Source organism: Ostrea edulis, chromosome 4 (assembly GCF_947568905.1).
Source record: "Ostrea edulis chromosome 4, xbOstEdul1.1, whole genome shotgun sequence".
In the NCBI taxonomy this organism is placed as follows: Eukaryota; Metazoa; Mollusca; class Bivalvia; order Ostreida; family Ostreidae; genus Ostrea; species Ostrea edulis.
Window position 1 is genome coordinate 24,224,932 of NC_079167.1, and position 21,758 is coordinate 24,246,689.

A 21,758-nucleotide genomic window follows, 5' to 3' on the forward strand; every position below is an offset into this window, starting at 1 on the left:
CACCACCAAACAATCGGACATTCCACCTATCGCTGACAGCATCCAAAATTTGGAATAAGGTACGTCAAATATATATTTTTTCCAACTATAATAATATAGGCTATCCAAATCTATCCGTCTATAGCGATGTATTATGTAGTCTATATAGTGTAGTATTCATTAAATATACTTTGTGATGCGTAATTCGCACAAGTCTGTACTGAATTTTATATTTAGCAAGTAGCCTTAATTTACAAGTAAAACGGAATATTTTGATGTGTTTTTTTCCTGGTAATTATTTCAGATGTCATGGGTGCAAAGGTTTTGTTTGCAAACTTCATAGCAGGGCAGATCACTCCTTTTCTGGTTGAAATGCAGATTATTCCACCAGTCTCTGCAAGCCCATGTTTACAGACAAGCAAGATTGCCTTTGCAGTCGTACCTAAATGCATGTGCTTTAATTTAAATTTTGATATATAGACCGGCCAATGTTTATTGTATGGTGTAAAAGGATGCAACCTTAAATATTATTTGATAATATGTATGTGACTTGTTGAAGAAGATTTTTTGTTGAATAGATGATTTTAATAAAATATTTATGTATATCTTTCAAAGTTTTTTTTTTTTTATAGTTAATGGTCAAACACATTTGATGTTGTGTTAATATATGATACATTAACAATGATTTGATTGATATTTTATTTGAAAGCACAAATATTTATTTTCATGCTAAAATGTCGTGAATTTTGAGCTTTGAAAAAAGGTCGTCGCGCGCAAAATCCCCCATGGGGATTTTTAAAAGTTGGCATGTATGAATGACAGTATATGTAAGATATGTCAGCCACATTGAAAATACGCCACATGAGCAACATCGTCAATGACAAAACATTGAAAGCATGGATGGAAATGAGTAGAAGTGACAATGCTGTTTCTAGTACCATGGATGTCGAGTCTAAACCTCAGTTCACGTCCCCAAGTAATTATTGTGACAAAATACAATAAAGGTTTTTGATTTTAACTGTATATATTAGATTTTTAAAATAGTTATATAGACCAAAATACCCGAACCCAAAATAAAAAAATTAGAACCAACCCTACCCGAAATTTTTTGGAACCGTGACAGCCCCACTTCATATGTATAAAATCTGAAAAACTCCAGATACCTTCAATCTACCAACCAGGATATCTGTGGTGATTCACCGAAAAATAAGAAGGTCCACCCAATGTTATGTACTTGGTGGACCATCGGTCCAGTTAAATTTTACTAACTTATGAAAAATCACATTTTAAAAATATGATGTATATACATTGTTTTGTATATATAAACTACAGTTTAAGTCTTTGTCCCCTGTGATGTGTAAGGTAAAGAGTTCAGACACCGTTTTTACTGCCAGTGGTTTAGATTCAACGTTTCAAGTAGCAGATCCAATTGAAGTAGACAGAGGAACTTAGTCTGGTTGTTGGTTTTTGAAATGTTCACAAACATCATGTTTAAAACTTGTAAAAACCATAGGAGCATCATTTATTTAGTTTAAAAATATTGTTTTATTTCAATAGTTCTCAAGTACAATTGTACAAGCAAGTTCAGAATTTATATACATTTATTGTGTATTTATAGCTCTATCTGTTTTTGAACCTTTTTTTAAAGAGTTTGTTTTGTCATTGCAGGCATTGAAAATGGTAACAACATTGAAGTAATCCTCCCAGGTGGCAACAACGCAGTATCTATATCATCTGAAGTAGATTTAGAAGAACATTCTAGTTCTAACTTTGTTAATATTCCAGTGACACTGGAGTATAATAATGTGAAATCACAAGTTGTAAACAAAGTTGACAACCTGGAATCAGAAATTGTCATCAACAATCCGGATGTGGCAACTTTGCTTGGTAACCCAGTTCAATCAAGTGATAGTGCCCTTCCTACGATAACCTTGGCAAGTGAAGACTTCAACAGTGAAGTTGTGACAAATGCTGTCTCTAATTCTAACGATGTAACTACCACACAATCTTTAAAAAGACAGCTCTCTTCAACTACACCCCCGGTTGTACATAAAGTCATAATAACCAAAAATCCCAATAGTGACCAGCCCCAGGTCATGCCGGTTCAAGTGAATCAGCTGGGACAACTCCAGCTACAGCAGGGACATACTTTTAGTGTGGCCTCCTCAGGGGGCATAAGTCTTCTACCTCAGGGAGCACAAACACCGACAAAAACAATCACCATTACTCCACAAGGTGTTCTCTCTCCGGGAAAACAGTATGTTACTATTCCAACTACTCCCACTAAAGTGTTGGGTGTTCCTGGAAATAAAGTTCCCATTTCTCCTGCATTGAAAACCCCTACTAAAATTACCATGATCCCAGTGACTATTGGAAAATCTCCTCAAAGACTTGTGCCGGCATCTTCTGTGTTGAATAAACAAGGAAACATTTCTACAGGGGCTGCAGGTTCTAGACCCACTCTGATTACAATGTCGCCCTCAAAGGTCATGAAAGAGGGCACAGTGGTAAGTTACACAATAAAGTTATACCAAATAAATTATGAAATGCTTAATGTTAGTGCAGTCAATTTTTAACAACTTATCTTTTTATTACATCATGTTCTCTGTGGTAATGGACATGTAACGGTAATTTATAAAAGCTTTCAGAAACATTGAAGTTGGATGTTCAAGTAATAACTCACAATACGAATAAGTCACATCCTCTTCCGCGTTTTCTAGCTACAGTCAGTTGATCTTTCGTGATTCCGACCTGACAACTTCTGTTGTCTTTTTGTCTTATCGTAATCACCATGATACTCTTTTCTGTCTGTATTTTTTGTTTCTTGGGTTCACTGACCCCATTTATAAATCGCCACATTGTCGGTAATTCAAAATCACTTAGACCCTTTGCAGAGAAGTGATTCTAAAAGTTAATTATAAAGTGCTTTGCAGATCATGAACTTTTTCTAAAGAAAGAAACTCAAAATGATGTGACAAAATTGAAAAGCAAATATTTATTTCGTAAATTTTCTAATCGCCATGTGGGCAACTGAAACCATAACTTTAATTCGCCCACTCGGAAATTTAGTCATAATTGGTGAATGGGCGACTGTTAATTTCAAACCCTGAGTCTGTTCCTTTGCCACGCACCAGTATTAGAAGTAAAATCGCTGGTCTTTTTGGATATAACCTTAAAAATGGATGCCCTGTGTCATAGGCGTTGACACAATAAAGAACACTTTTGTGGCTGCGTGTGTCAAAATTTGTGGGACTTCACCTAATAGAATTGTGCAGAAGAAAAAAAATCCTCACTCAGTCTCAATCCAATTTTATTATTTTTATTTAGGTAGTCTTTGAAATGCTAAATATGCTTTAAAAAATGTACGCCCTCAGGATGATAATATATTTTTACCACAGTGAAATGAAATGAGCAAGCTTATTAATGTATAATTATCATATTATATTATAGTTATATATTTTGATTTCATTGTTTTCTAATTCAGGTTCAACAAAGACCAATCCAAATTCAACCACAAACAAAACAGATAATAACTATGTCAGCTGGTGGTGGGATAAAACAAGTACAGATTCCTAAAATTCCAATTTCCATGCAGGGCAGTCGGTTTCAGTATGTCAGGCTGGTATCTCCTAGTTCACCAGCAGCTATGGCTGCAGGAGGTATGTTGTTCCTTAATGCAGTAAAACTTATCTTTAAGGAATTCGGTTGTAAGTCAATCTTGCTTATAAGGAATGATTTGAAATTCCTGTGGCCATATTAATCTTTAAAACTGCCTGAAAACACATTTTTCTTTTTAATTGAAATTTATTTTTATTCTCAACATTGCCTGTCTTTTTAAAATCGTCTTCTTTCTGAATTTTGCTTCGAGAGACGATTGTGAAGCTGCCATTTTCTCACAAACATGACTGAGATAAGTTGTACGTCAGATGGTCATGTTATTAAGAAAATTTACTGATGGGATAAGACTAGAAAGGGCCTAATAAAATCGATGATTCTGTATAAAAGAAAACAAAAAATACAGAACTGGACTTTATTTTTTAATACTTAATATTGATCAACCTTAACACAATCAAAATAATCACATTTCCTACTGAAATAATCGCTTGCCCCATCGGGCAAGTGTGTACTGAGTTTCAATTGATTGAACTGGGTTTTCACTTGCCTCGAGTAATCAGACAATTGAAATTCTTAATATGTTTGTGGATATAAGGAATTTCAGGTTTAAGGAAATAAACATCTTTTCTAGCATCCAAAGCCACAACTTTGACATCTTTAGTTCAGCCAACGAAGTCCATTGCCCCAGCATTGAGCACATCTGCTGTTGTTTCTCAGGCCAATCTCCAACAATTTAAAATCACCCTGCCAGCCCAAGGAGGAACACAAATTGTAAGATTGTATTTAAGATATAGTTTTGTGAACGAACCTGCCTAATTTACTGATTTGCTTTCAATATTTGTCCCTTAAATATCACAGTTATTGAGAATAACACATCGTCACAGTTTTTTAAATGAAAGTAGTGAGCTACCTTTCCTGTGGACTTTGACCCACTTTTGAAAAACTTTAAGCTGGGCTATATCTTTTGTACCAAGGGTGATAAGGTTTTTATATTTCACATATAGATGTCTCATGAAGAGACCTTTGTTGTGGTACCAAGACTTGTGACCTTGGACATTGACCTACTTTTAAAAAACTTTTAACCTGGGTTATATCTTTTGAACCAATAGGGATAGGGCTTTGATATTTTACATATAGATGCCTAAAGAAGATACCTTTGTTTTGGTAGAAGACATTATACCTAATGACCTTTGCCTTGAACTTTGACTTACTGTTCGAAAACTTTAACCTTGGCCATATATTTTGAACCAAGAGTGATGGGGCTTTTAAGGGGATAGGAATTTGATATTTCATGTTTAGATGCCTCATGACCAGGTCTTTGATATGGTATCAAAACTTTTGACCTAGTAACCTTGGACTTTGACCTATTTTTCAAAAACTTTTAACCTTTTGAACTAAAGGGATAGGTTAAGTAAAGTCATGCTTCCCAGCGAGCTATGTTGTCATTTCGAAAATGAAACAAAAGCCGATATACAACATGAAAGCAATACAGAATGGAATTTTTTTTTTAAATTACAAAATGGAGCCCAGCAGTAGAAAGGAAGCTTTCGGGAAAGTAGATATAATAAAGATATACAGTGGAAACCTGTTATTACGTTCCCCCTTTATTACGTTAGTCCACATATTATGTTGGAATTTCAAAGCACAAAACCATTTCTTAACAAACCTATATAAAATAGACCTCGTTATTACATTGTCCAGGGGTCAACATTAACGCTTGTCCGGTACCAGTGGAAATTTTTTTCGGACAAGTGAATATTGATGGGCACGACTTGTCCGATTGGACAAGTGATTTTTTACGTAAAGAAGTCTCCAAGCAATTTGTTGAAAAGTTTATCGGTAGTTCAGAATCGGAAGTATTAATGCATGAAAAATGAACTTCGATCCCGATATCAATCGCAATGTAAACTAACTGAGTCACACTCCATCGGGATCAGTGTTCACTTATTGCGTACTACTTTCAGTCATCCATGGATCTTACAAAGTCATTGATTCAAGACAGGAAGTCTAGATAAAATGTTTTATGCGTTTGTTGTTTTTATCAAGTGAATAAGATAAAAAATCAATCAAGCAGGTATAAAAATGGATTATATCTTAATAAAATTAAATACAGTTTTCAAGTTGACAATATTAGATTTATTTATTTTTTAAATTTTCAGACAAGTAAAGTTGAAGTTCGGACAAGTAGGGAAAAAAGTTAATGTTGAGCCCTGTTGTCCCAAGATGCCGGGACTCGGTAATACGTTGTAAAAATTCCGACAAAAACGTAATAAATCCCTGATTATTCAATAATGATTCTCAAAATAATAAGCCATTCACACCTTGACTATCCCAGGCAGTCGGCACGTACATGTACATTTCCTGGTCTCTTTGGGGATTAGAGATGCTTGACTAATCACGCTTTGATAGATCTAACGACATCAATACAGGTGAATACCCTGTATCGAAGCGAGTGATAAACAATTAAATAATGTTTATTTAGAAATTCTACTCTATGAAATTTACTTCATTTTTCATATTTTGATAATCAAAGAAATAATAATTTCTCAACCACACGCGTTCAGCATCGTGGGATTACCTTTGCTATTAAAACTCTATTTACGGACAGCTTTGATACCAAACCAATCTAATTAAAATCAGACTTCTTAGATCCGCGCCGTATACTCTGTGTAAGTAAGCGATTGTGAGCGTATTCTAAGATCTGATTTTAATTAGATTGAATACCAAACATGAAGAACAAAATTTATCGTAGCAATGTTAAAATAGCTTGGGTGACTGCTTGGACATAGGTGACTAAAGGTGTTCAATTAAAGATTTGTCCGTTGTTTGGACAGGCAGCTTGGGTATTTGTAAATCTTGTCCATGCATACACCGATCAAACTTTTCAGTGTTATCGGCCGATTCGTGCACGGCATTTACCTCAGTGAACATTCTAAAATCCCTTGATGTGCACGTGATTTTAGTGCCATCATTTAGTGTTATAAAAATGAAATCTCCATGCATCATTATATTTTTTATGTGGATTGCGCTTAAATTGTTCTCCGTGTTTATCGTTATGTAAAGTGTGTAAGTGTTGGGTATCGTGTGTTTTGTGTCTATAGCTTTGTTGTTTTTTGGGTGGGATTTTTTTTTAGCTCTTCTGAGCCGAAGGCTCAGAGAGCTAATTATATGGCCATATGTCTGGCGTACATTGTGCATCAACTTTTTGGAAAAAGGGTTATATCTCAAGAACCCCATGGCCAATTTTTGTCAAATTTGTCACAGGGTATTCTTGGCCCAAGGGCTTTCATTTGTACTAAAACTAGGGTTGTGACCCTTTAACAAGGGGAGATAATTAGGAAAATGCAAACAAAAGTAGTGGTTGCTAAAAAATCTTCTCGAGAACCACTGGGCAAATTACCACCAAACTTATGCATAAGGATGAGGATAGGTTGTAGATAAAAAATTGTTCAAGGCATCATCCTGGGGCAAAGGATGTGGTCTCAAGGTCACTTCAAAGTTGACCTTAAATTTTGTTTTGTTAAGACTGATATTTTGCTTAGTATAAGGACTAGGATCATCAAATTTGTCAGTTGATGCATCTTAGAACCTAATATCATGTTGTCTGACCTACTTTTTGAATTTCGCAGGTAATTATTATTAAATGGATTTTGATGCATATCTTGGACACTTTTGAGCCTATGATCATCAAAAGTTGTCAGCTGATAATTCATGGGACCTTGAACTGCGCCATGTAAAAATAATATCACCATGACCCACTTTCTGAATTTTATGGCTAATCATTTATGAATACATTTTAGGTTGTAATTTCAGATACCGAGAGGTTTAGAATCATCTAACCTTCTAAGTTGATGCATCTAAAGGCCTCGAAACATATTTATATATAAAAAAAAAGTAGGTCACAGTGACCTACTTTTTGAATTTTACAGACATTCAAATTTCACATTTTCAATTTTAGATGCATATTTTGTACACTATGAAAGCTAGGATCATCAAACTTTGTCAGTTGATGCATCTTGAGTCTTCATAGTTTGTTGACCAAAAAGTAGGTCACCATGACCTACTTTTGGAATTTGACGGCTATATTTGAATATTTCAGATACTATTTGACTTACAATTATCAAACTTTGTCAGTTGATACATGTTGAGTCTTCAGAGTGTGTTGACTAAAAAGTAGGACACCGTGACCTATTTTTAGATTTTGACGGCTATATTTGAATATTTCAGATACTATTTTTCTTACAATCATCAAACTTTGTCAGTTGATGGGTCTTGAGTCTTCAGAGTGTGTCGACCAAAAAGTAGGTCACTGTGACCTACTTTTGGAATTTGACGTTTAAATCTGAATATTTCAGATACTATTTGACTTCAATTATCAAACTTTGTCATTTGATGCATCTTGAGTCTTTGGAGTGTGTCGACCAAAAAGTAGGTCACTTTGGCCTTCTTTGGAATTTGACAGCTATATTTGAATACTATTTAACTTGTCAGTTGATGTATCTTGAGTCTTCAGTGTGTCGACCAAAAGTAGGTCACTGTGACCTACTTTTGGACAGTTACATTTAAATTTTCAGGTACTTTTTGACTTACCATCATCAAACTTTGTTAATTGATGAATCTTGGTTAGTGAGAATTTTTGCCTGTTCTACATTGTATCAGAAGAGCGATTCTAGGCCCATGGGCCTCTTGTTTTATCGGGGGGTTCATATTGTTTTTGTCCTGCCTGTAATTCTCTCATTTTGTCTGAAACTTTAACCTTGCTAATAACTTTTGAACAGTAAGTGATAGAGCTTTGATATTTCACATGAGTATTTCTTGTGACAAGACCTTTCCATGGGTACCAACATTTTTTACCCTTTGACCTTGGAGTTTGACCTACTTTTTGAAAACTTTAACCTTGCTAATAACTTTTGAACAGTAAGTGATAGAGCTTTGATATTTCACATGAGTATTCCTTGTGACAAGACCATTCCGTTGGTACTAAACCTTTTGACCTTGACATTTGACCTACTTTTTAAAAAATTTACATTGGTCATAACTTCTAAATGGTAAATATTAGAGCTTTCATATTGTACATGCAGTTCTGCCAACCCTCACGATTTTGGCGTAAGGCTTACGATTTTAGGGCCGAAAATACGCCTTACGATTTCCCTATATATCTTCCGATTTTCGCTTATTTGACATTTCGAAAGTTTTAGAGCTGTCCGTCATTGGTTTTTACTATTATAAGAAACAAACCATAGTCGTTACTACGTTTGTTTGCATAGTCTATATGTATACAAAATCTTGATCATTTTAATGCTTTGAAATAAACAACATGGCAGCTGCTACTAAGCGTAAGGCATGTACATGTGTTGATGGAAATAACAACAATACTCCCCCAAAAAAGAAAACCTAATAGAGCCAGTAATTCAAAGAACAACATGCAAGTACATTGTAAACATCTATTCGTTTCAAAGTCAGAAAGAGGGGAGTTTGTATGATAAGTGTACAATCTGTTTGACAAACTTCAACATTTTTCACGACGGGAAAAATAACATTAAAAAACTTGCCATAATAACTGACACAGTGACTGTAAAATTATATAGTATACTAAAGTAACAAGGTTTTATACCCAAGAAAATAAAATCAATAAAAGATGTATTTGACCTTCTGCAGTTGTAAAATGCATAACATCATTAAATTTGGATTTGAAAGATGCCTAAAATTTCTCAGGTTATATATCTTTATTCATAAAAAATCTCCAGCGGCAGGAGGCCTCACCTTACTATTTTCCATTTCATAATGTTGGCAGCTCTGTACATGAGCATTTCTTGTGACAGGATCTGTCTACTGGTACCAAGATTTTTGTCCTTGTGACCTTGGCCATCTTTGGAATTGGCCATTATCGGGGGCATTTGTGTTTCACAAACACATCTTGTTTTCCTCATGATTTTCCAGTAGAATTGTCTTTCTTTTTTTTTCTTTTTTTTTTTACATTAAATAAAATTTAAAAATATAAACACAACTTTATTACACCTTTTCTTTAGCCTTCATTAATGGCTATTTTGATAAATTATACCTCCTTAAGATTTGTATGTACACAATTTTTCAAAACATCTGCTCATATTCAGTGACTTACGCAATGAGTGATGTGTAGGCACCTTTTCTGTTATGGATAATGACATCTTTGTCAGGGCTGTGAACACTGTAGCTATTTATTTTCATACTTTTTTTTTAAATTTTGGATTAATTTAGCATTTTACTTATTTACATTGAAATTTTACAGGCCACTGCAAAACCACAGACTACCCAACAAGTACAGCGAATTTTGTTGCCAGCTACCCCCACTCAACAAGTGGCGATCCGAGTTTCCACACCTAGCCTTACTTCTGCCACGTCAGTGGCTCAGATCAGACCGGCAGCTACCCCTGTGTCTAATATTGCTGGTCTGCCACCTGGAACCACGCTGCTGTCGAGTGGATCAGGTCTTCAGGGGTTCGCCTTGGTCCCAGCATCATACGTTACACAGGTATGAAGAATTTCAACCCAGAAGTGAAGAACAAGGATTCTTCTTCATACTCAATTACATTTTGTGTGTCTTGTTATGCAATCGTCTTTAGATGGGTCGTATTATGGTACAGCGATGTCTGTCCTTCAGTCAGTACGTTTGTGCGGGGTTTTCTGTTTCTAATTTCATTTCTCTGTCACATATCAGGCTGAAAACTGCTATGTAGCTTCTTTGTGGATCACTCTAGATGGTGTTGCAATATTGATTCATTTTAATCTCTCTTGCAGGAGTTCTTGTTCCTTTATTTAAAAAATTAATGTGATATGGAGGGTGCATAATTTGTCTGGCAAACCCCTCCCACAATTTTTAAGTGAGGAGCATATTGTTTTAAAGAGTGTTTGTATGGTTATTGAAGATGTGCATGTGACAAAGGATTTTTATATTCTTCAATTTTTATTTTTAGAAAATTACAGATTGAACTTAAGTCAGTTTTGAGGAAATATGATATTAGATAGAGGACATGGTTCATCCTTCTAACTCCACTAACAGTTTAGAAGCTAGGGTCTTTTTAAGTAACTTTCCACTAGATGTGCATAGAGCAAGGATATTGATTCTCATCAATTTTTAATTTTCTTTGATGTTTTAAACATTTACAGGTTGTTGAACTTAGTCGATCAGTGTTTAACAAATGCATCTTGTTTTCCTTTTGTTCTTTTTTATTAACTAATAATACATGTATTGGTTTTGCAATGGCCTGCATTGAAATAAGTAGGTGAAAGTGGATATATGGTGGAATTGCCTTACATTTTCAATTTGATTGTGTTAAAAAGATATGGTAGAATTGCAGTAAATTTTCAGTTTCATTTTGAACATTGTGTTATAAAGATATGGTAGAATTGCAGTAAATTTTCGGTTTCATTTTGAACATTGTGTTATAAATTATCAGCTACAGCAGCAGCAGGTACAGCCAAAGACCATCACTGTCCAGCAGCCCTCACTGCCCTCAGCGAGTACTGCTGCAGAACCACAGGCTGCCTTACTGCAACAGAGGCAGGAGTTTGTGCCTATAGCTAGCAGTGACCCTTCCCTTAGTGCAAACCTGAAACAAAGTGTCAATGGGTTAGTAGATTTGAGATTGTAGTAAGTAAATTCTATGGTCAAGAAATTCATCAATTAAAATGTTTGCCAAAGAATTACTGCATGTACATTGTATACATACATGTAGGCAAGCTATTAAACATCAGTATTTTAAGTTCATTCATAGTGTATTGATTTTGTCTATCTCTTGCTTTCAGTACTTTGATTTAGAAGGGGTTTATGAATATTTTTAAATGTGTGAAATTATTACAGAAACAATTTGATGTCAAAATTTTGTCACAGGTGTTGCAGTGTATACATGTAGATTATTCATTACTGTATAAAATATTCGCCCCCGTTTTATTTTCACCCTCATCAGTGAATTTAAGACAAGGCAAAAATGTTTGCAAATGTAAAAAGTTGAAAATAACCCTGTATACAGTGACCTATTGCTATCTGTGGTAGTGCTTTGTTTTGCCTTGGTCAGTAAGGGAAATTAAAGGGACTGGTTCATGATTTTTGAAAAAAAGTATTTTTTATTTTTAAATGTTAAACATTAAAAATATAACTGATTTAATGTTGACAGCCAAAATTTTGACCTTCTGAATACAAGAATAAAAGCAATATTTTAGCCTTAATCTGTGTTGTGTAAACAAAGACTCAAGTCTTTTCATGTATAAACGAACAAATCTGTGAAATGTTAATTTTGTAATATAAAGCATCTTGATTTTACATACTGACAAATTTTAACTTTTAGATGATACATATTAGCCAAATAATGCGTGAAATGTGAAAGATATAATAAACTTAGGTCGATATCCATTTCTTTTGAAAATTTTGTAAACAATAACATACTGCAATCTTTGTTTACAAAACAATAATAAACTCTCTAAAATGACCTTCTGTGATAATGTATAACCTTTATTTTTATGTCAAATCTTTTAAACACATTAATAGACAATAGATTTTGATCATTAAAAGTGAAAAACAAAATTTTGGGGTAAATTGTGAATCAGTCCCTTTAAGGTTAGGGCTATTCCAGAAATAAATACATGGGGGGGGGGGTCGGGAGGCACCTTTTGTATATACTAAGCACCCATAAAAAAAAAATAAAAAATTACCCCATGACCCATCAAATTAATAAACTCATTTTACAATGACCCATCTAAAAAAAAAAAAAAAAAACTAACCAGACCCACCACAAAAATATTTTTAAAAATGAAAACGGTACAAATCTCATGAGGTTTTCGGGACCAACATTCTAGTCAATGACGCGGTAATGCCTGTGCGACATTGTATCACAGTAGTTCTGAAGACATGATGTCACATCAACAATCAAAGGCATCTATGGCGGGAATGTTGGAAAGATTGGGAGTCCAAACGATGCTATTATCATGAAATGGGTATGGATATGTTTTTCCACGAATCGTTCTTCTAATGGAGCCCGGGCCCGGAGGCCTTTATATCACCATCTGATAAATATAACGCATCGGTACCCTCGTATAAATCAACTAAGGTTTGCCTATTTTTATTAGAAAACGGAATACCTATTGGTTTCAAAATATTCCCAAAATCGATGCACTGTAAACTGTAATAATCTACAGAACAGAGTTCGCCGCCATCACGTCCAAAGGGACCCTACTAAACGCGCCTCTAATTTGAAGAGTGCCATAATGGAAAATTATGCGCTGCAAAGAGCGACAACTCGAATAGTTCTATGTTACTTCCGATTTCGAAAGCAGCATTTCGAAAGCACGTTTTCAATTTTCCCTCCGACGTTTTGTAACCAACACAACAAGAGTGACAATAAAAATATTCTGAAAACTCAACACCCACGTGGCACAAAATAAAACAATAGAAACTACCCACTACCCATAATAAATATTTTTTTAACAGTCCAACCACGGACCAATTAAAATATGAAAAAATACGACCACCCACACAAAAAAATATCATTTGCCGCCCGACCCCCCCCCCCCCCCCCCCCCATTTGATCATTTCTGGAACAGCCCTTACCTGGGTCACTCATTTGACCTATTGCTATTGGTCTGTATTGATAATGCAATTCTTTTCAAATTTCATGTGAAGCGTCTTTACAATGGGGACATAAATTGTAAATTTCAGGACTCCTGCACCCTCAGAACCTTAGGGGCAAGACAAAACGTGACAAAAATTTACTAATTTCTTTACTTCTGTAAAAACCGCACATCTGTAAGAAAAACTAAATGCATTATCATATAGAACAGGGAGACCTTTACCAAAACTAAATTTCATGATCCCCAGGGTAGAGATTCTGACTCTAGGGCAGGGCCAAATTTGACCTTTGCATATAGTGTTTTGTGTCAAACATTTTTAAAGTAACATCTTCTTTAATAAATGTACATAGTATGTATCGAGATTAAGACTTTTGATATCCAAACTATCATGGTTAATGTGCCCCAATGACATTATATAATGACTTATACAAACTAGAACCCTCTCTAGGCCATAATGTTGTAATGAAGAACCAAAAAAAAAAAAAATAAATCATCCAGTTGTCATCTACTCCGTACACTTCAAATTTATCTTCTTCATTGTGCTTCTTGAAAAGGCTGATCAAAATAAATTCAAAATTCAGGTAACATTATGTTGTTCAAAGCTATTTTAGAGTGAATGAGAAAGTAAACAAAATTTCCAAATACTTGGATAAGAATATCTACATGTGTTTAGTATGTATCCAGTCATAGATTTAGACCTATCATATCTATACCAATAGTTTGCCAATATTGACTATGGCTTCAAATTTACAATATCTCAGAATCGAAGATTCAGGGGCATGTAGTTTTTTGGCCTGTTCGTCTGTCTGTAGCAAAAATCTTTAACCTTGGTCATATCTTTTACACCATAAGAGGTAAAGCTTTCACATTTGGTATGTGTATTTCTTGTTGCAAGACCTTTCTATGGACACCAAAATCTTTGACCTTGACCTTTTTGACCTGGTTCCTTTTTGTTGTAATCCGGGAGCATCAGTGTTTCACAAATACATTTTGTCTCATTATTTGGTTAGTGTTTAGCTCATCTGAGCCAAAGGCTGAGCTTTTCTGATCAAAACTTTCCGTTTTCTGACTTGGCATCATTGTTATCCTTGTAAACTTTTCACATTTTCATCTTCTCCAGAACCATTGGTCCAATTTCAACGTAACTTGGCATAAAGCATCCTTGGATGAAGGGCTTTCAAGAATGTTCAAATGAAGGGCCATGCACCCTTTAAAGGGGAGATAATCACAAAAATGCAAATATAGGGCGGGGTCATTTTAAAAATCTTCTCAAGAACCACTGGGCCAGAAGAGTGGAAATTTACCTGAAAGCTTCCTGATATAGAGTAGATTCAAATTTGTTCAGATCATGCCCCCCCCCCCCCCCCCCCCCCCCCCCCTCAAGGGGTAGGATGGGGCCACATTAGGGAATTAAAAGTTTTACATGCAGATATATTGGAAAATCTTCTCCAGAACCAATGGACCAATTTCAATGAAACTTTGAACAAATCATTCTTGGCTGAAGGGGATTCAAGTATGTTGAAATGAGCGCCCATGCCCCATTCAAAGGGAGATAATCACAGAAATGCAAATATAGGGTGGGATCATTTAAAAATTCTCTTTTCAAGAACCACTGGGCCAGAAGAGCTGAACTTTACATGAAAGCTTCCTAACAAAGTGGAGATTTAAGTTTGTAAAAATCATGACCCCTTTGGTTAAGAGGGGGCCACAATAGGGGATCAAAAGTTTTACATGCTAATGTATAGAGAACCAAACTTGGCACAAAGCATCCTTAGATATTTGTTAATATTAAAGACCATACTCGTCAACAAGAGCATATGGTAATTAATGAATTTGTTGGCAAGTTTAATAATTAAGTTTGATAATTAATAAATATTTAGCCGTTACGTTTGAAAAGGTTTTTCTGAACCAAGCGCTGCTTGTAAAATGATATTGTTGTTCAAGCTTGTTTATCGCTATGAACTGCTGCTCAGGTGAGCGATGTGGCCCATGTGCCTCTTGCTAAAAAAAAATGCACGTGACTAACAAGAAATTAATTTTGGTTGACATGAAGTTTATTGGGAAGAAAATGTTAGAAAAATCTTTTTTTTAAAATTTAAATTCAATGTTAAATTCTCTTTTCAGCTCAGCAATAGAGGCAACTGGAGCACGGCCCAGAAAGCCCTGTAATTGCACCAAGTCACAGTGCTTAAAACTGTAAGTAATCAAGTTATAATACCAGAAAGTCCTGTAACTGCACCAAGTCACAGTGCTTAAAGCTGTAAGTAATCAAGTTATAATGCCAGAAAATCCTGTAACTGCACCAAGTCTCAGTGCTTAAAGCTGTAAGTAATGAAGTTAATGTTTGCGGTATTTACATTTGGCGCTGTCGCAACTGAGATAACTCACGATCAGCGTCAAAAATATGAATGTACAGAAATGATACTTTTACCAGCTACATGTAGATATCAGACGTATAGCAGTTTGGATTCGTTAGCATTTGTTCCCAATCTCTACTCATTACACTGGGGGCAATGTTGATACAAACATACCACAAATATTAGATATTTAAACGAAGATAATTTACCAGCAAATAATCCACAGACATGGTCATAAACTTATGTACATTATGTACAAATTACTTGTATATTAACAGGCTAATACTCGCGTAACATACACCAAAAAATGGACATACATGTACAGGAAATGACGCATATTAACTAGAGACAAAATGCTCACACCCTGATGCTCTCAAATTGACCTGCATGTTTTGTAGACAGAATCAGAATATTGACCTGAATGTTTTGTAGACAATCAGAATATTGACCCGCATGTTTTGTAGACAGAATCAGAATATTGACCCGCATGTTTTGTAGACAGAATCAGAATATTGACCGGCATGTTTTGTAGACATAATCAAAATATTGACCTGCATGTTTTGTAGACAGAATCAGAATATTGACCCGCATGTTTTGTACACATAATCAGAATCTTAAGATGAGTTGTGACATAATTAGAATGTGTATTTATTTAGAGCAATTGTAGGCTCTTTGGCACAATCATATATTAGCACTAATAGTATTGCACTAAATTGGCAATTTCACATTTCTTACTCCACATGTGTTTGAATTAGGGCTATTCCAGAAATAAATACATGGGGGGGGGGGGGGGGGGGGGGGGTCAGGAGGCACCTTTTGTATATACCAAGCACCCATAAAAAAAACTAAAAAATTACCCCATGACCCATCAAATTGATCAACTCATTTTACAATGACCCATCTAATAAAAAAAAAAACTAACCACAAAAATATTTTTAAAAATGAAAACGGTACAAATCTCGCGAGGTTTTCGGGACAAACATTCTAGTCAATGACGCGGTAATGCCTGTGCGACATTGTATCACAGTAGTTCTGAAGACATGATGTCACATCAACAATCAAAGGCATCTATGGCGGGAATGTTGGAAAGATTGGGAGTCCAAACGATGCTATTATCATGAAATGGGTATGGATATGTTTTTCCACGAATCGTTCGTCTTCTAATGGAGCCCGGGCCCGGAGGCCTCTATATCACCATCACACTGACTGATAAATATAACGCATCGGTACCCTCGTATAAATCAACTAAGGTTTGCCTATTTTTATTAGAAAACGGAATACCTATTGGTTTCAAAATATTCCCAAAATCTATGCACTGTAAACTGTAATAATCTACAGAACAGAGTTCGCTGCCATCACGTCCAAAGGGACCCTACTAAACGCGCCTCTAATTTGAAGAGTGCCGTAATGGAAAGTTATGTGCTGCAAAGAGCGACAACTTGAATAGTTCTATGTTACTTCGGATTTCCGATTTCGAAAGCACGTTTTCAATTTTCCCTCCGACGTTTTGTAACCAACACGACAAGAGCGACAATAAAAATATTCTGAAAACTCAACACCCACGTGGCACAAAATAAAACAATAGAAACTACCCACTACCCATAATAAATATTTTTTTAACAGTCCAACCACGGACCAAATAAAATATGAAAAAATACGACCACCCACACAAAAAAATATCATTTGCCGCCCGACCCCCCCATTTGATAATTTCTGGAACAGCCCTTAGCTTAATCGTGTCCCCCCTCTTTTCTCCATGACTACATAAAAAAATTTGCTGCATATAATGCATGTCATAAAATGTACTTTTTTCTGTTATCCCTCCTTCTCAATTATTTTCATGATTATAATCCCATTTATTAGTTATAGATTCACTCTCTGAAAGCAATTATTAAAACATTAGGCATTGAATAGTTTAAACATTGAGCTGAAGATATGGTTTAGCCAAAGGCATTGTCTATGTTGGGACAGTTCTATGTTGGGTTAAACTCTAGTACAGCAGCATTAATCGTAATGTCCTAATGTGACTGGACTGTGAAAACTTTATTTAGATACTGTGACTGTTTTGCCAATGGAGAATTTTGTCATAACTGTAACTGCAATAACTGTGCCAACAATTTGGACCATGAAGAGGAACGGTCCCGGGCGATCAAGTCCTGTCTGGATAGAAATCCTATGGCTTTCCATCCAAAGATTGGTAAGTAAATCAACAGATTCCAGGTATTTATCATTACTTTCTCAGGAGCCAATTTTCATGTAAGATTTTCACCCATTCAAAAGTTGTTAGGCTTCCCCTCCCCTTGTTTTTGCTGGAATACTAGCCCGTGCACTGTGGATTCTTTGTAAAGAAATATTTCCTTGCACAGGTAAAGGAAGAGATGGTGAAAGAGACCGCAGGCACAACAAGGGATGTAACTGTAAACGATCTGGATGTCTGAAGAATTATTGTGAATGCTATGAGGTAATAAGTTTTACTCAATAGTGTGATAACATATATAGATTCTTGATCTTGTATTTCTTTTAATCTGTGTTCTCCAGCTGACGTCATTAGTCATTTTTTAAGCTCTCTGAAATTGAAGGTCAGGGCATATTGCGTTTTGGTTGTATGTCTGCCTGCAGTTTTCATCCAAGTTATTTTTTTTTTAATGTACAAGATGAATGGTGTATTTTATTACAGCAAAACTAAATCTAGATTTTGAAACTTGCATATGGATTTTTTTCAAGCCTAGTGTATCTGGAATTTCGGAACCACACATTTGTGTTTATTGAGAGGCAGTTTTATATGCAAAATGGCTGAAGATGTCTCGCTATGAATGCAGGTAGCTACACTGTATCATTTTATCAAAGATTCAGGGCCATTATTACATGTTTGTATGTATGATTTCCACCCATCTGTCTGGCAAAAACTGCTGATGTCTATAACTTTTGAATGTCATATACAAGTGAGAGACTGTTGATATTTAATGATGAATTTTCATAGTTTTTGCAAAATATGTAGAAAGTAGAGGGTGTTGTCTGCAGAATTTTGAGTTCAATATTACAGTATGAGTACTTGTAAAATGACACAAATGATAATGTATGTGAAAATGGGGGTAGTGATATGTGATCAAAATAAAATTTGATGGTAGATCTGTTACACTTACCTGTACATCAAACAACATATGATCACATTGAAGATCACATTCTGATGACCCGAGGTAATAAATAATCATGTACAAATGTAACTGATTTAGCCAATCGCAGCATGACTAACTTCGAAAGTTGTGAGAACGTAAAACCTGTGTTTACTTTTTCTTGCACATGTATACCATTGGAGTAGTAGGAATTTTAGGTTGCGCGAGTCACTCGGGTGACCTATGGCTTCTGGAAAGTCTTTTATTTTGAATTTTGAACCATAACTATATTGCATATCTTAGATTTTAGTATTATTTGAGACAGATTATTGTATGTTGACTACAGAGTACACAGTGAACAACTCATGGATTTTATAGAAACTCCTCTCACTATACTTATTAACTCCGCTCACTATACTTATTAACTCCGCTCCGTATACTTATTAATTGTGGGTAGTGTATCTTGCCAAAAAAATACAATGCCATTATTTTGCTGAAAGAAATTCTCACGAAAAAATGTGATTTACTGTAAATGCATATTTAGAAAAAGTACGAATCAAAGTCTACAAAAGTTTCAGATTTCATATCCCCTGGGGAAGAAATTCTGACCTGGAAGGGAGTGGGGGGGGGGGGGGGGGTATTCTGTTGCTTCATATCCCTTTTCTCCAGAACCACAGAACCAATTTCAGCCAAGCCTGTCATAAAACATCCTTGAGTAAAAGGGATAAAAAATTATTTAGAAGAAGGGTCACACACTTTACAAAGGGAAGATGATTAAAATCTAGCAAAGATGGTTACCACTGAACTAGAATGTGAAGGCTTCCATAATGAGTGAAGATTCAAAATAGTTCAAATCATGGCCCTTGATGGTAGGGTGGGGCCTCAATAAGGTATCAAAGTTTGCCATTGGAATACTGTATATGTAATCTTTGAAAATGTTCTTATCGAGATCCACTGGCCATGATAGTCAGATAATATACAAGTCATTCTAATGTAGTGCTGTTTCATATTTGACTAGGGTTGAGCTTCAGTAGGGATTGAAAGTTTTACATGAGAATACAAAGGAAATTTTGAAGAAGAAAATTACCTTTTCAAGAGTAGCAGGGCTACTACACTGAATCAAATCAATATGCAATTATGATTTCTGCAGGAGTAATGTTTTTAGCTGACACTATGACTTGGCTTGGCATGATCCTTTAACCTCTGTATGGGGTCATGGAGCACTGCTTTGATGAACACTGCATCAACTGTCTCCACCTCTGACAACCCTCAGCAAGGGTTTGAGATGTGACAAAAAAATTTCTCTGTCCATTCGGCTATGTTGTTCCTCCATCATTTCATCTTCTACCTCTCTTCCCTCCCAGGACTATTATCTTGGATAATGATCTTTGATAGTCTGCTAGCTCTTGTCACAGAGCCATATCACCGAAGCTTTCTTTTTAAGGTCTTTCTAGGTTTTGGACGTGCTGGTTGATCATTCTTCGCACTTTCTCATTTGTGATGTGATCCATGTATGAGATGCAAAGCTTTTTTGAAGCATCTTATCTCCATTTTCAGGGTTTCCTTTTGTAGTTCTCTTGTTAGTGTCCATGACTCGCATGCATAGAGAAAAATGCATGAAGTAATTTCAGTTCAGAAGTGAGGAAGATATTTTTGTCTTTCCAGATGGGTTTCAGCTTAGCTAGTGGTGCTGCTCACTGTGCTGTTGGCTAGCGCTACTCCTCTCTGCTGTTTACTAGCGGTGTTACTCGCTGTGCTGTTGGCTAGCATTGCTGCTAGCTGTACTGTTGGCTAGCGCTACTCCTCTCTGTGCTGTTGGCTAGTGTTGCTGCTCGCTGTACTGTTAGCTAGCGTTGCTGTGCTGTTGGCTAACGCTGCTGTGCTGTTTGCAAGCGTTACTGCTAGCTGTGCTGTTGGCTAGCACTACTCCTCCCTGTGCTGTTGGCTATTGTTGCTGCTCACTGTGCTGTTAGCTAGCGTTGCTGTGCTGTTGGCTAACGCTGCTGTGCTGTTTGCTAGCGTTGCTGCTCGCTGTGCTGTTGGCTGGAGTTGCTGTGCTGTTGGCTAACGCTGCTGTGCTGTTGGCTAGCATTAATGCTTGCTGTGCTGTTTGCTAGCATTGCTGCTCACTGTGCTGTTTGCTAGCATTGCTGCTCACTGCTGTTGGCTAGCGTTGCTTCTTCCTGTGCTGTTGGCTAGCTGTGCTGTTCGCTAGCATTGCTGCTCGCTGTGCTGTTGGCTAGTGTTACTGCTCGCTGTGCTGTTTGCTAGCGTTGCTGCTTGCTGTGCTGTTGACTAGCATTGCTGCTCGCTGTGCTATTGGCTAGCTGTGCTGTGGCTAGCGATGCTGCTCATTGTGCTGTTGATGATGGTGGCTCTGAGATACTAGAACTGTGTCACGGTTTTCAGTTCTTGTCCACTTCCTGTGATTTTGTTCTCTGTTGGTTTTGTGCTGTTTGTCATCAGTTTTGTCTTTTTGGCACTGATTTCCATGCCATGTCTGAATGATGTTTTGTGCAGAAGGTTCACCAGGTTGACAAGTTCTTCATTTCCAGTCAGCCCATTTATATCGTCAGCAAACCTCAAGTTTGTGACAATTCCTCCCCCAATGCCGACTGATCCATGATGATTTTCAAGGACATCTGTCATTATGTGCTCCAGGAAGATATTGAACAATATTGGAGAGAGGAAGCAACCTTGGTGGACTCCAACGGATGTATGAAACCAGTCTCCTACTGTGCCCTCACCAAGTACCGAGCTGCTTGGCCTTTGTAGCTGTGTGGTGTTATTGATCAGCTTCCTGCCCATGTTGTACTTCTGCATGGTATTGCACAGTGCCTCGTGTTATGCTTTGTTGAAGTCAATAAAGATGTGGTAGATGTCTTGGCTGAATACTATGACTGCAACATGTATAATATTCAGTAATGAATTTATTATGCATATGATGTTTATTTCATTGTGAAGTACATGTTGAATCCACTGACATATTTTTTAATAGCTGCAATAATGTAGCCCTATCCAAATTTTTTTTATTCTGACGTTTTCGGGATAGGGCTACAATTCCATAGGATCTCCGTAATGGTGCAAAATA

The 21,758-nt window shown here is 36.2% G+C and overlaps 1 protein-coding gene across 2 annotated transcripts in view; it reads left to right on the forward strand.

Moving 5' to 3' along the window:
- LOC125668668 (protein lin-54 homolog) overlaps nt 1–21,758 on the forward strand; it is a 32,678-nt gene that overhangs the window by 1,868 nt on the left and 9,052 nt on the right. For both annotated transcript variants that reach the window (XM_056162306.1, XM_048902998.2), the window contains exons 2-9: nt 1,648–2,486; nt 3,464–3,638; nt 4,226–4,365; nt 9,863–10,105; nt 11,031–11,203; nt 15,322–15,393; nt 17,606–17,751; nt 17,921–18,015. In XM_056162306.1, the coding sequence (XP_056018281.1) occupies nt 1,648–2,486; nt 3,464–3,638; nt 4,226–4,365; nt 9,863–10,105; nt 11,031–11,203; nt 15,322–15,393; nt 17,606–17,751; nt 17,921–18,015 (1,883 nt within the window). The remainder of the gene's footprint in view (nt 1–1,647; nt 2,487–3,463; nt 3,639–4,225; nt 4,366–9,862; nt 10,106–11,030; nt 11,204–15,321; nt 15,394–17,605; nt 17,752–17,920; nt 18,016–21,758) is intronic.